Genomic DNA, 12911 nt, shown 5'->3' with positions numbered 1-12911 from the left:
AAGATGGTCCACTGGCCAATTAGCAGTACTCTCCTCTCCTTCCTGGGCCCACCCCTGCACCCCTGCCTTGTGCAGAGTAGAGCCTCTGGCTGGTGGGTAGAAGGAGTTGGAAGCAGCCTGGACTGGGGAGATGACCAGTTAACCCCAGTCTCCAGGCCCTGAGATGGGCAGTTACTTAGTCTGACCTCAGTCCTCAATGAGATGGGAACACCAGCTGCATGTTATCCCAGTGTTTGACGGGCACAAATGAGATAGCAGGAGGCCCCGTGGAGCTGAAAGAACTGACCTTGGGCCCCTCAGGTGAGGAAGCTTTGCTGGACTTGCAGAACAACAGTGTTTGGGAAAAACACCTCGAGGCGGGCAGTTCGACGTGCTCTCTGTCGCTGGTGCATCTGAGTTGCAGGGCACTGTTAGGCACGTGCCCCACCAGAGGCAGCCAGGGAATCTGCCCGTGGCCTGGGCCTGTGGGCGGCGGGGCGCCTGTCCCTCTGGGCAGGGCCTTCCGTTTGGGACTCTCCTCCTGAGGGGACGGGACAGGTGAGAGGTCCCCCACCTGAGCAAGGCCTGGGCCCACGGGACCAGCCTCCACCACGTCTACTGCAGCAGGGCCAGGAGTCACCTAAGCAGGATCACCAGAGGCTGTGCCCCGCTGGGTGGCTTTCCAGGCTGCGCTCCAGGCCCCTGTCTGCAACTACAAACCCCGTGGTGCAAGGGCCCGGGCTGGGCTGAGGCTTGTGAGAAACCACCCTGGGCCCGGGCTAGGGGGCCGGTTGGCGGGGGTCATGGCCCTAGGCTGTGGGGAGCAGTCATGAGCACCGGGGACGTGGACTGCTCCCCGTGGGGTGGTGGTAGCTGGCGGGGGGAGGGGTTCTGGAAGCTCGGGTCTTTCCCCTGCCTGTCTGGAGGGTTCAGCTGAGCAGCCGTCCCAGGAGGCCCAGAACAAAGGCACCCATGTCAGCCCCGTGGCCCCGTCAGTTCACAGAAGTGAGAGGGTCCGCCCCGAGAGCCGGAGGGTCAGGCTCGTTTCACAGCGACGAGACGTGGAGTCTGTGTGGTCCTCACGCGCCTCAGCGGTAGGTGTCACTGTCCCGTCTTATGACGAGGAACCTGGACTTAACGGGAGGAGGCGGCAGCCCAGGACCCCACAGCTATAGACGGACAAGCCAGCGTTCTGAGGCCAGGCAGGCCCAGGTCACCCTGCTCACGAGAGGAATGGATGCTTGCAGGGCGGTGTTTTAGATCAACCTTGGGGTTTTTTAACCTTGTTACAAATAATAGATGTTCTTACTGGGATTTCCGCCTGTTGCTCCGCAATGGTAATGTGTCCTTATATTTTATTACTAACACAATACAGATAATTTCTTCTGTTGACTTCCGTCCCCCGGGACGACCGTTTTTCCAAGTGGGATGTTTTCTGCAGTGTGGGCGAGCCGTCACATTCACTTCAGGTCGTGGAGTCTGCCTTGCCGCTTGCTCATGCATTTTTGAACAAGGGCGGTTTATCCAGGCCTGGCCGGTGGGTGGCTGTCCTCTCAGCACACTGCCCATGCCCCGCAATTGCCCTGCCTTGGCCTTTATCCTTCCAGGGTCTGGTCAGGGATTATTTAGAAAGTGGGAAAAAAGGAAACCTTAACAGCTGGCATCTGACTGCCCTTGGTGAAATGACAGCCTGTGTCAGGGAATACACCCACCAGGTGGGTTAGGGAGGGTGCCCCCGGGTAAGGTGGCCCCAGGTGGCTTGGTCTGGCCATGGAGGGCTGATGGGCGGCTGGGGGGCAATGGCTGAGGAAGGGAGGGTGGCCTCCCGATGCATGGAGGATGGGGATGCCTCCATCAGTTTGAGCGTCTCTGTGGGGGCAGGTCATGACCCCAGGTCTGGGGCGAGTCCCACTTCTTTTCCTGCGTACTGTCCCATCGTGGGTCGTTTGCTGATGTAAGAGTGCTCTTTTTCTGCTGTTCCAGTCCATGACCCCTCTTCTTCGTGACCATTCTTCCTAGTTTTCGTTTTTTAAGAATTGTCCCTTTAAAAACTTCCAGATCTTTGAGAGGTTCTTTGGCCCAAGTCCCGGTCATTTCACAAGTGCCTGTTCCTGGTCTCTCTCAGCGCCCCCGCCTCCATACGCGTGGCTGAGATGTCAGCACTACGCTTGTAAAGTCCTCCTCTGCTTGCTGTTAGCTCGGTTTCCTTGGGGATCAGTTTGGTGAGTGTTGGCCCTGCTGCACGTGGCTTATACGTTCCTGGGCGGGTGCCCGATTGGGTGGGCCTTGTCTTTTACATCTGACATTTCCACTCAAGGCACCTGGCCTGAGGGGACTGGCCAGTGAGATGGGGGAGGGGAGAGAAGGCCTCCCAGGGCACGGGTGCACCCCCCAGGACAAGGCCTGCGGCGGACGTGGTCCCTGGACCCAGGCTCCAGGCCACGTGGGCTCTCCACACACCGTCCCACTTTCCTGACCCCAGCAGGTCCCGTGCTCATGGCCACCCCCCTGGCTCCACTCTCCCGCCTGACTGCTCCCTTCTCTGCCCCCAGAATTCTGTCTCCCAGCACCGTGCCCCCAGCCCCTGTGGCGGTCATTACTGCTGCTGGTGGAAACCCCCACCTCCACGCGCCTGGTGGGAGTGGCCGTGTGGGGCCAGTATGAATGCTGTGGGCCGACGTGGCACGTGGCCCCAGTATGTCCAGTTGCCGGCCTGGGCCCCCCACACCCCCTTATCTCTGCCAAGATGCTACTGTCCATCAGCCGGGGGCCCTGAGGAACCGGTGATGGTAAGCCCACCCCCCCCCACCTGGCCTGGACACGTGCCACAAGTGAGAAATAAACCTTCGCTGTTTAAAACGCTGGTGTCTTAAGTGTTTTCACGTGTTGCCGAGGCTCAGCCATCAGCCCCAGAAGAGACGAGCGGCTCTGTCAGGACACAGGACACGGGCCTGTGGTGGGGTGGGGGGGGCGCTGGCGGGAGCCCACCACTGGAGGCCGTGGTATGCAGCCGCAAAACATCTGGTAAGACTCAACCATGATGACTCATGGGGCAAATGACGTCCAAAATAACTCGCAGGTCCGGTGCAAGGGGTTGGGAACCCTTGGCAGCACGCGTCGGTCACAGGCTGTGTTTGGCAAGATACCACGTGGAAAAAGATGGGCTGAGAAAAACATCCCTGGGTTTGCAAAGCTGGGAGGAAAAGGAAAAGAGAAAGGCAGGAATGGCCCGGAGGGGAGGTCAGAGCCAGGATGGACTGTGGCGAGGATGCTGCCGAGGTGTTGGGGTCACCCCAGGGAGGCCGTGGGCTTGCCTCTGAGCCTCCCATCGTCAGGTGGGGCCCTGGGGGGCAAAACGTGGCCCCTGCCTGCTGAGCTGGAATCGGGACCTCGGGGGACCACAGTGCTTTTGAGGGCTGAACTGCCAAAGAAACCAACAGCCTAGGGCTACAGAGTGTGACTGGAGACCCGAGAACAGCAGTGGCAGGGAGGAGGCTAAGGAAGCAGGTCAGCCCCACGGAGGGCTTGGCCAGAAGACAGGAGGGTGGGCCCTTCCCAGGGCACAGCCGAGGGCTGCGGAGAGCCCAGGACTCGGGGGCCCGGGCCCACAGGCTCCAGCGCTGCTGCAGGCGGAGCTCCCGGGCCCCCGCTTCTTCCCCACAGGGCTTCCCGCTCACCACGGCGGGGGACTGGCCCTCCCACTCCAAGTGTCTGGGCTCGGAGGAGCCACGCCCGGCCACGGTGCCAGGACAGCCCCCGAGAGCTAGGGCCATGCCTGGGTGGGGTCGGGTCAGCTCCCGGGGGTGGGGGGTGTTGCGGGAAGGACAGTCACTGGGGCACTCGCAACCTGGCGGCTGGCCCACCGCCCCGTCCTCCAGCACCTCGGCCCCTTGGGAACGGGGGGCTCTGTGACTGGGTCCCGCCAGTGGGCCAGCTGACAGGTCACTCTGGGGTCCACGCGTGTGATCCTGGGGGAGACCCTGCCGCGCTGACCGGACCCACAGCAGAGGCGCCGCCCCAGGAGCCCAGCCCGGGGGCGGCCGGGGGGAGGGGCCCGGACGCTGCCCTGGTCACTGCGGGGCACTGCTCCCGGCACCACGGCTTGGCCATGCTCTGGGGCCGCCCCTGGGCCAGCGAGGGCCGTGGCCCCTCCGCCCCGTCCTCCCAGGCCGCACTCAGCCCGCCGCTCGCCTCTCCTTTTACTCCCGTTTGGGAGGAGGGCCCACAGCGGGGATGCCGACAGGGGGTCCTGGGGGTGGCAGAGGGGCTGGGGAGGTCGGGGGCAGCCGGCGGCTGGTGCCCGGACCCCAGGGGGCCACAGGGCAGGGTGTGGGGCCTCCTGGTGCAGAGCAGAACAGTCAGGAGGGGCCGGATGCAGGCGAGAGCCCCCGCCTCTGGCTGGAAGCCTGGGTCAGAGGACAGGGCTGTGACCAGCTCCAGACCCCACGCCACGGCTGCTGGGCAGCTGTGCAGGACAAGAGCCAGGACGGACAGGCCGGGAGGCAGTCTGCAGAGTGGAGGTTTAATGGGACAATCGTGGTGACCCCGAGCAGAGGACCCCCGGGGCTCCCCAGGCCTCTTCCAGCAGGGTGGGCCTAGAAAGAGCACCAGTGCCGCCCGCCTTCCTGCGCGTTATTGCTGCACTGGCCCCGGGGCCTGGGGCCCTGAGTTCCCTGAGGAGCTAAGGCTTTCTGGGGCCCCCCTCCCCAGGGACATCCACCGTCTCTGCGGCGCCCCATCCCCCACGGGGAGGGCGTGGGCATGTCTGCGTCCTCGTCCCTCGGGCAGGGACTGAGGGAGGCTGCCGGCCTGGGGGCGGGGGGCGGGGGTCCAGGGCCCCATGGAGGCAGGCGTGCGGGGTGGGCGTGGCAGCCCAGGCCCTCCTGGCAGGCAGAAGGCACAGTGTGGTGGTTGCCGTCGACCCAGGGCAGTGCCTGGCAGTCAGTGTTGAGACAGGAGGGCCCACAGTGCAAGAGCGCTTGGGGTGTGGGGGGGGCAGGTCCACAGGCCTCAGTCGGCCCTGGAGGGGCCCCAGCAGAGCCCCTCCAGCCAGGCCTGGGGCCCAGAAGGCACAATCGTGGTGTCTGGGAGGCGAGCGCTAGGCAGACACGTTGACGTCCCTGAGAGAGATGGCGCTGCCCGGGGCCTCGTCCCCGAGCAGCAGGCCCGGCTCCGAGTCCGCCGCGGCCCCACCTGGCTCTGCACCGGGGCCCAGGCCCTGTGACAGGATCTGCTGGATGGTCCGCCGCAGGTTGGGGTGCAGCCGGCCCTGCGTCTGGTAGAAGACCTCCAGAGCGAAGGACTTGAGGGCGCCGGTGCACAGGTCCTCGTACAGTGGGATGGTGTACATGCGCGACATCTGTGGGCAGCCGCGAGTCATGGGGCGCCCTCCCCTCCCCCGGCCCCCACGCCTTCCCCTACCCTCCCCAGGGGGCTTGGGCTGCAGGGGGCCTGCTAGGGCGCAGGCCTGGGGATCCAGTGACCCTCAGGCCTTAAGGAGCTCAGACGGCCCCGGTGTGCACGCCCTGCGGCAAGACCCCAGGACTCTGCTCCCGGCTTGACCACTGGCCTTGGGCACAGCCTCCCTGAGGTCTGCTGGGGTCTGGGCCCCACCCCATTCTCTGGGCCACCCAGCCTGAGTGGCCGGGTCAGCGGAGGGCAGGGGTCGCCAGCCTGAGTGGCCGGGGGTGCTGAAGGCGGGCTCGCGTGGCCGCACCTGGCTCTCCAGGAAGCGCCGGACCCTGTGGAGGTCAGGGTAGTAGTCGTTGCGGACCACGATCTGCAGCCAGCGGACGCGGATCTCGGCGTTCATGGAGTCCAGCAGGGACGAGTAACACTTGGACAGGCTCATCACCACCTCTGTCGGGGCCACGGCAGGTCAGGGCCGGCGACCACCCCGCCTCCTCCCACCCCGGCGGCTGCAGGACTCACCCTGGGGCAGTGGGGACCCATCCAGCAGCCGGTCCAGGAAGAGCGCCGTCTGGAAGGTCCTCCACTTGGAAATGTCGATGGCGCTGGCGGAGGCGGCCGCCTGGTCCAGCGGCTCGGCGGTCCACAGCTGGAAGAGGGCTTCCACGGGCCGCGTCAGGCTGGATCCCTGAGACAGGTCCGGCTCGGCCAGCGGGGGGCCCGTGGCATTCAGCCAGCGCTCGAACTCCAGCCCTGCAGGACGGACGCCCTCCTGGGTTCCCGAGCAGGCCTCCTCGGGAGACTGCAGACCCCAAGGGTGTGCCTGGAGACCTCGCCAGGGTCTGGGAGCCCCAAGGGCGGGGGTGGCCTGGGGAGGCGGGAGCCGGCTGCAGACCCTGCAGGCCGCGGTGGCTTCCGGGAAGGGGGCACAGAGTGCTGGAGCCAGTGGCCAGGGACCCCCTACCTGCCCGCGCCTCCTGGGCAGAAACAGGGAGACGCTGCGTGTGCATAGCGGGAGGCGCGGGGTGGGAGCACCGCCCTGGGAGAAGGCTGTTCCTGCTCTGGAGCCCTGGAGCCTGGGCATCTGTGGGGGCAAGTCGTGCCATCCCTGCCCCCCAGATCCTTAGCGCGCTTCCCAAACCTTCCCCAACACAGGGTCCCCGGCCCACAGTTCACTGCGCTACCACAAACGCTGACCCCCCCTTGAGACGGCAGACCCTTCTCTGCTTTGGCCTAAGCCCTTGGCCCAGGCGCACCCTCGCGAACAAGCTGGCTGCCTTCAGCCTGCTCTGAGGCAAACTGCCCTCTGCTCCTGGATCCTGCCCCAGGCCCGCTGCGCAGCTTCCAAGGCTCTTTCTGGAACTGCCTACTCAGCTCTGCATGTATGGGGTGCTCAATCGCTCCCCATTGACTAGCCCGCCAGGCTCCTCTGTCCATGGAATTCTCCAGGCAAGAACACTGGAGTGGGGTGCAGGGCCCTCCTCCAGGGGACCCTCTCGACCCAGAGTCTCCTGTGTCTTCCACGTTGCAGGCAGTCTTTACCCACTGAACCACCTAGACTAATTGCCACCTCCTCTAGGAAGCCCCCCGGGCCCCTCCGGGCTGGGAATCGCACTCTCCTCTCTCTTCCTTCCACGTGGTCCAGCCCGAGTTCCACACCAACGAGTGACGGTGGCTGCCGGCCAGACAGAGCCCCCAGGCCCCGTTACACCCCTGCACCCAACAGGCCGAGGGTGGGCCGGTGTGGACACACGGCCGGTGGGGGGGCCTCACCTGCCCGGCAGTCCACACTCTGCTCCTTCAGCTCTGGAAAGAAGGTCAGGAAGGAATCCAGCAGGTCCTGGGCCACCACGCTGGTGAATTTGTACTTCTCCACGTAGGCCTGTGGGCGGTGCGGACTCAGCAGGCCCGGGGGCTGGGTGCGGCACTGTCCCCCTCCCCCCCGGGGCCGGGCACACACCGCGAGAAAGGGCCTGGCACCCAGGGGTCTGAGCAGGGGTGGGCAGGGCCAGGGCGGGCACAGGGGCACCCACGGCTGCTGCAGGGACCTGCCAGGCAGCCGAGGCTGGGAGGTGGGAGAGCCGGGAGCCTGGTGAGAGCCCCACTCATGGGCCCCACCGCTCCGCCCCCACCCCGACCCCCAGGAGCGCGCTGCTCACTCGGAGGAAGTCGTCAAAGCGCTGGGCGCCCCCACAGAGCTGGGACAGGTAGTGCGCGAAGCAGTAGCCCTTCTCGTAGGTGGACAGGTTCATCAGGTGGCTGGGGTTCACACCTGCGAGGGAGCCGTGGCTCCGGGAGGCGCCCCGAGCTGCCCAGGGCCCCGGGGCTGGGGGCGGGATGGCGGTGGGGCTCTGCACGGCAGGGGGCACCGAGGGCCCCGCCGCTCACGGCCAGACGCCCTGAGAGTGTGTGGGTGGGGTCCTGCCCTGCTGGGGGGCCCGCCCTGCTGGGGGGCCCTCGGTGACTTCGGGCCCACACACTGGGGAGATGGGTGCTCAGCGCCCGTGAGAGGTGGCACAGGCTGTGGAGGGAAGCTCCCCTGGCCCGGCCTCTGCAGAGAAGCCTTGTGGGGACGAAGACCCCGACTGGGCTGGGCGGGGGGGCTGACGTCTGCAGGTGACGAGTGCAGGGCTGGGCAGCAGCAGGTACCTGGCTCCAGCTTGACCTGCAGCTTGCTGACCGGGCTGTCTTCTCCGAGAAGCTTCATCTGCCTGTGCAGGGCGTCCAGGCGGAAGGCTGTCTCCAGACAGGTGAAGGCCGCACCTGGACAGGTGGGAGAGAGGCCGCTGCCCTGGCTGCTCCCTGCCCTGGGCCCCACCGAGCTGCCCCCGCGGGAAACACACACACAGAGCGGGGACCACAGCCTGGGACCAGCCCCAGGGTACCAGCTGCCACGGGGGTACCATGTGTCCCGCCAAGCCCGGCGCACCGTGAGTCTCGGTGGTGATGCGCCGCTGGGCGTAGGTGGCCAGGCCCTCGCTCAGCCACATCTCCTCCCATGTGGCGTTGGTGACGGCGTTCCCAAACCAGCTGTGGGCCACCTCGTGGATGACGTCGATGACTAGGAACTCGTCGCTCTCCAGGATGGAGGAGATGATGAAGGTGAGGCAGGGGTTCTCCATGGCCACGATGGGGAAGGACGGGGGCAGGAAGACGATGTCATATCTGCGGGGGGCCGGGAGTGGGGGCTGCGGGTGAGCCTTGCCTCCTGCCACTTCTTGGCGGGCTCGGGGGGATGCACGTGCCTGCTGACCCCTTTCGCGGCCGGCCAGGCTCGCAGACGTACCTGCCCCACAGGTAGGGCCCGTAGAGCCGCTCGGCCGCGCTCAGCCACTGCTCCACCGCGCCCGACAGCTTGCTGGTGGCCGTGGGCAGGAGACACGGCTCGGCCCACACGCGGCTCCTGTCATGGGGGAGACGGTGGGCGGGTCCAGCCCAGCCCCAGCCCGCGCCCCCTGCCTGCCCCCGGGCCTTCCCTCCGGTTCTGGGCATTGCCCAGCGCAGGCCAGCCAGCCGCCCATCCCGCCTGCCCTTCACTCCGCGGGCTCTTTGCACCGCGGGCCCTACGTTCCGCGGGCGGGCCCATCCACGCGCCGTCTCGGAGCGCAGCGGGTGTGTCTGCAGAGGCCCTGTCCAGAAGGACTGGCACAGGGCACCGGGGTGCGAGCAGCCGGGGGAGGATGGCCCCTGGGCAGTGACAGTTAGGCAGGGGCAGGGCTGGCCCCACTGCGCGGGGCCATACAGGGCGGCCATGCAGGCAGGCCGCACGCCGGGCCCCGGCAGCATCTCCTGAGCCTGGACCCCGGGCAGCAAGCAAGAGGTGGGCCTACCTGGGCCCGATGTCTGCGGGCTGGAGGTCCCCGGCCACGAGGGCCACGAGGTAGGCGGGCACGGGGTGCTCCATGTGGAAGCGGTAGACGCCCTCCTCCTCCACGTAGGTGCTCTGTGTGGCGCTCATCAGGACCTGCACCCCCGACGGGGCCTGCGTCCCAGGAGGCCCCGCCCATCAGGACAGTGTGTCTCCCACGGGGAGCCCCACGCCCCCATCAGGACAACCCCGTGTCCCCGGTGGGGACCCCACAGCCCGGTGGGCAAGACTCGTGTCCCTGTGAGAAAGCCCAGCACCTGGGTCAGGCAGCCACACTGCTAGGGATCCTCCCGTCCCTGTCAGGGACCCCCCACGCTGTTCCGGGAGCCCCCAGCTCCTGGCCCGCACACCTCTCGTCCCAGTCGGAAGTGGAGGTAGGGCTGGGGGGCTGCCAGAAGCCCTGGGACCCGGCCGCTCTGCCTGCCCCATCCCTGAGTCGGCATCCCGGGGCTCAGGCCAGGTCTAGGACCCCGACGCGGGCAGGGTGCGCGCCTTCTCGGATGGCCGTCTGGGCGGCAGCTGGGGGCAGGGCGTGCTGCTGGGCGCTGACCTTGACCACAGCCGAGTAGGTGCACTTGACCGCGGGCGTGTCAAAGCACGGAAAGAAGGAGCGGTTGCAGACGGAGTGGCCCTGGGTGAACACGAAGGGCTTGGCGCTGCCGTACGTCAGCTCTGGGTCCAGCCACCAGATCTGCAGCGGGTGGTGGGTAAGAAGTCAGCTCCGGCTGGGGTGCCCTCCCTGGCACAGCGGGCCGAGCCCTCCTGGAGACCAGAGCCACAGGCCGACGGCCCCACCCCGCCAGGGAGCCGTCCCTCAGGTACTCCGGCCTACCACTGCCCCCAGCCTGCCCAGGCCAGCTCAGCACTCCCCTTCTTAACACCAAGCATCCTGATGTCTCCAGGAAGGGGGGCTGGAGGCCGGGGGCCTCCCCAACCCAACTGCAGCCACTTGGTGGGGTCCCAAATCTCCCCCATATCCCCTCTGCTGGGACAATGTGGTCACTGAGGCCAACTGGACGGGTCTTCAGTGACCAAGTGCACACAGGTCCCCTCAGGGCCGTGATGGAGGGGCCCCAGGCCCCTGCAAGTGACAGGCCCGAGGACGGCAGCCACAGCTGCTTGCCACTCGGGACCCCAGACCTAGGACCATCACTGGGGGCTGTCCGTGCCGAGACCCCAGGGGTGGGGGACCCCAGACCCAGGACTGCCGCTGGAGGCTATATGTGCCGAGATCCCACCCCTGGGTCCCCAGATCCTAGCGGATGTCCAGGCCTGCAGGGCTGCCTAGCCAGTTCCTGCAGACCAGCCAGGCCACTGTCAGCCTTCATGGACTTCTACGAAACTTCTTTTTGGCTTCTACGTTTCTGTTCTCTGCCCAAGCAGAGCCTGCAGCAGTATCTTCCTTTTCTGCTGACCCCTAGGGCTGCCCCAGATGTTCGGAAGGCCTGTCTGGGGAGACTGTTCAAAAATGCAAACTCCTGGGTCTGACCAGAGAGCTAGGACTTAGGAACCTGCACTTCACACACCTCCACCCCCCCCCCCCACACTCCCAGGTCCTGGGATAAGTCATCCCCAGATCATGCTGGGGACAGGCCCCCGTGGTCAGGCTGCTGGGGACAGGGTCAGGCCAGCAGGGTAGCCGGCTGTGGGCCCTGGTCCCACCACTCTCCAACCACTCTGCTGGTCTTAGGTGGACCAGACACATGGGCTCCAAGGTCAGGGAGAACCATAGCCTCTGTTTTCACGGCTGTGGTGGGAGCCATGCCCGCCAGCTGTCAGAGCCCCAGAAGGCCCCTGGCAGGAAGCAAGGGCCAGGCGGGCAGGGCAGGGGCCTGGTGGGCAGAACAAAGGCCAGGCAGGCAGACAGCAGGGGCCAGGCAGGCAGGGCAGGGGCCAGGCGGGCAGGGCAGGGGCCAGGCGGGCAGGCAGCAGGGGCCAGATGGGCAGGGCAGGGGCCTGGTGGGCAGGGCAGGGGCCAGGCTGGCAGGGCAGGAGCCAGGCGGGCAGGGCAGGGGCCAGGCGGGCAGACAGCAGGGGCCTGGTGGGCAGGGCAAGGGCCAGGCAGGCAGGGCAGAAGCCAGACTGGCAGGGCAAGGGCCAGGCTGGCAGACAGCAGAGGCCAGGAGGGCAAGGCAGGGGCCAGGCCGACAGGCAGCAGGGGCCAGGCAGGCAGGGCAGGGGCCAGGCCAACAGGCAGCAGGGGCCAGGCTGGCACATCTGCAGAAGCTCAGAAAGGGGTGAGGTGGCAGCTGGGGGCTCCTGGGAGTCGTGCAGGAAGCCCACAGGTGTCTGTCTGGCCTAGGCTCATCCTGATTTCTCCTTGATGGCTTCTGGCCTGATGCCTTTCCGCCACCCTGTCTATTCACATGCCACAGCAGTGACGGATGGAACCTCCTGGGGCCTCCCAGAGCTACTTGAATGTTGTGTGTTGAGGGGTTACTGTCACAAACGTGCAGCCCATACAGGGACCCAGGAACCCCCAGGCTCCATCCTGAAAGTGGCCCTGCGGTGGAAGGGTGCTGTCTGGGCTGCCCAGCCTTTCTGTTGAGCCCCTGGGCGGCTGGCGCTCCATGTCCAAAGCCCCGCAGAGCCTGTGCGTGTCTGCGCTGAGGACACGGGGCCAACCTGTGGGAGCACCCACCAGTCCCCTGCGCCCTGAAGCATTACACTCGATCCAGGCCCCTCGGTCTCCCACTCCGGCAAGTCTGTCCCTCTTGCCACCCCCAGGGAACAGTCCTCCGAAGCCCAGGTCACACGGAAGCCCTTGGTCGCAGTGTCAGGCTCGGGCAGATGCGTGGCTTGGCATGTGCTCACCAGAAGCTGCCCCTGTCTCCAGGCAGGGACCCGTCCCTGCACAGCTGAAGGGAGAGGCTTCCCTGGTGGCACACAGGCCCCTCCCCGGGACCAGAATCCGGGGGCTCACTCGGTCCAGCGCTCCTAAGGGCTCTCCTGGCACCAGCTGGGAAGCCCCGCCGGCGCCTGGACAGGACTCCGGGGCCGGCTCGCGGAGAGCCGGGCTGGGCCCCCTCTGCAGGTGTCGCGGGCGCAGCGCCCCCAAGAACGCTCCCCAGCCCGGCAGCACGGGGAGAGGTCGCCCGGAAGCAGGACTCACGGCGGGGGCGTCGGTCGAGGTGTAGCGCAGGATGACCTGGAAGGGCTGGTGCTCCTGCAGCTCAGGGGGCAGCGTGACGGTGAGCGAGGAGCCATAGTCGGTGAACGGGTCCACCCTGAAGGCCAGCGGGCAGCAGGCGGGCTCCGCGCCGGGCGCCTCGCAGAAGGCGGGCAGCGGCGGCGGCGGTGCGGGTCCCGGCCCGGGGGCGGCGAAGGCGAAGGCGCAGGGCGGCTCGGCGGCAGCGGCGGCGGCGGCGGCGGCGGGGGCGCGGCGGAAGGCGGCCGAGTGCAGGCGCAGGGCCGGGTGCGCGTCGAGCACGAGCGCGCGGGGCGCGGGCCGCCGCGCGCACAGCTCGAGCACCAGGCAGCCGGCCAGCTCGCGCGCCTCGGGCCGCAGCTCCAGGCCCAGCTGCAGGTGGCGGAGGCGGAAGAGCTGCGCGCTGGAGGCCGAGGCCACGTCCAGGGCGGGCGGCGGCTCGGGCGGCGGGCGGGCGGGCGCGGCCTCGGCGCCGGGTGCCTTGCGGCAGCAGCACTGCGCCGCCAT

General features: G+C 67.3%; 1 protein-coding gene across 1 annotated transcript; it reads right to left on the bottom strand.

The window, feature by feature from the left end:
• Window positions 1-4495: 4495 nt before the first annotated feature.
• On the bottom strand, window positions 4496-12911 carry RNPEPL1 (arginyl aminopeptidase like 1). The gene is made up of 11 exons (XM_068964582.1): window positions 12369-12911; window positions 9807-9947; window positions 9219-9370; window positions 8675-8791; window positions 8318-8553; window positions 8038-8151; window positions 7548-7660; window positions 7162-7270; window positions 5911-6141; window positions 5696-5838; window positions 4496-5338 (listed from the first exon to the last, which is right to left on the bottom strand). The coding sequence occupies exons 1-11, from the start codon at window positions 12909-12911 to the stop codon at window positions 5078-5080; spliced, it is 2160 nt and encodes a 719-aa protein (XP_068820683.1). The 3' UTR covers window positions 4496-5077.

The sequence above is a fragment of the Capricornis sumatraensis genome, chromosome 2 (assembly GCF_032405125.1).
Source record: "Capricornis sumatraensis isolate serow.1 chromosome 2, serow.2, whole genome shotgun sequence".
Classification (NCBI taxonomy): Eukaryota; Metazoa; Chordata; class Mammalia; order Artiodactyla; family Bovidae; genus Capricornis; species Capricornis sumatraensis.
The sequence above is the reverse complement of the archived record's forward strand: the minus strand, read 5'-3'. Positions and strand labels throughout refer to the sequence as shown.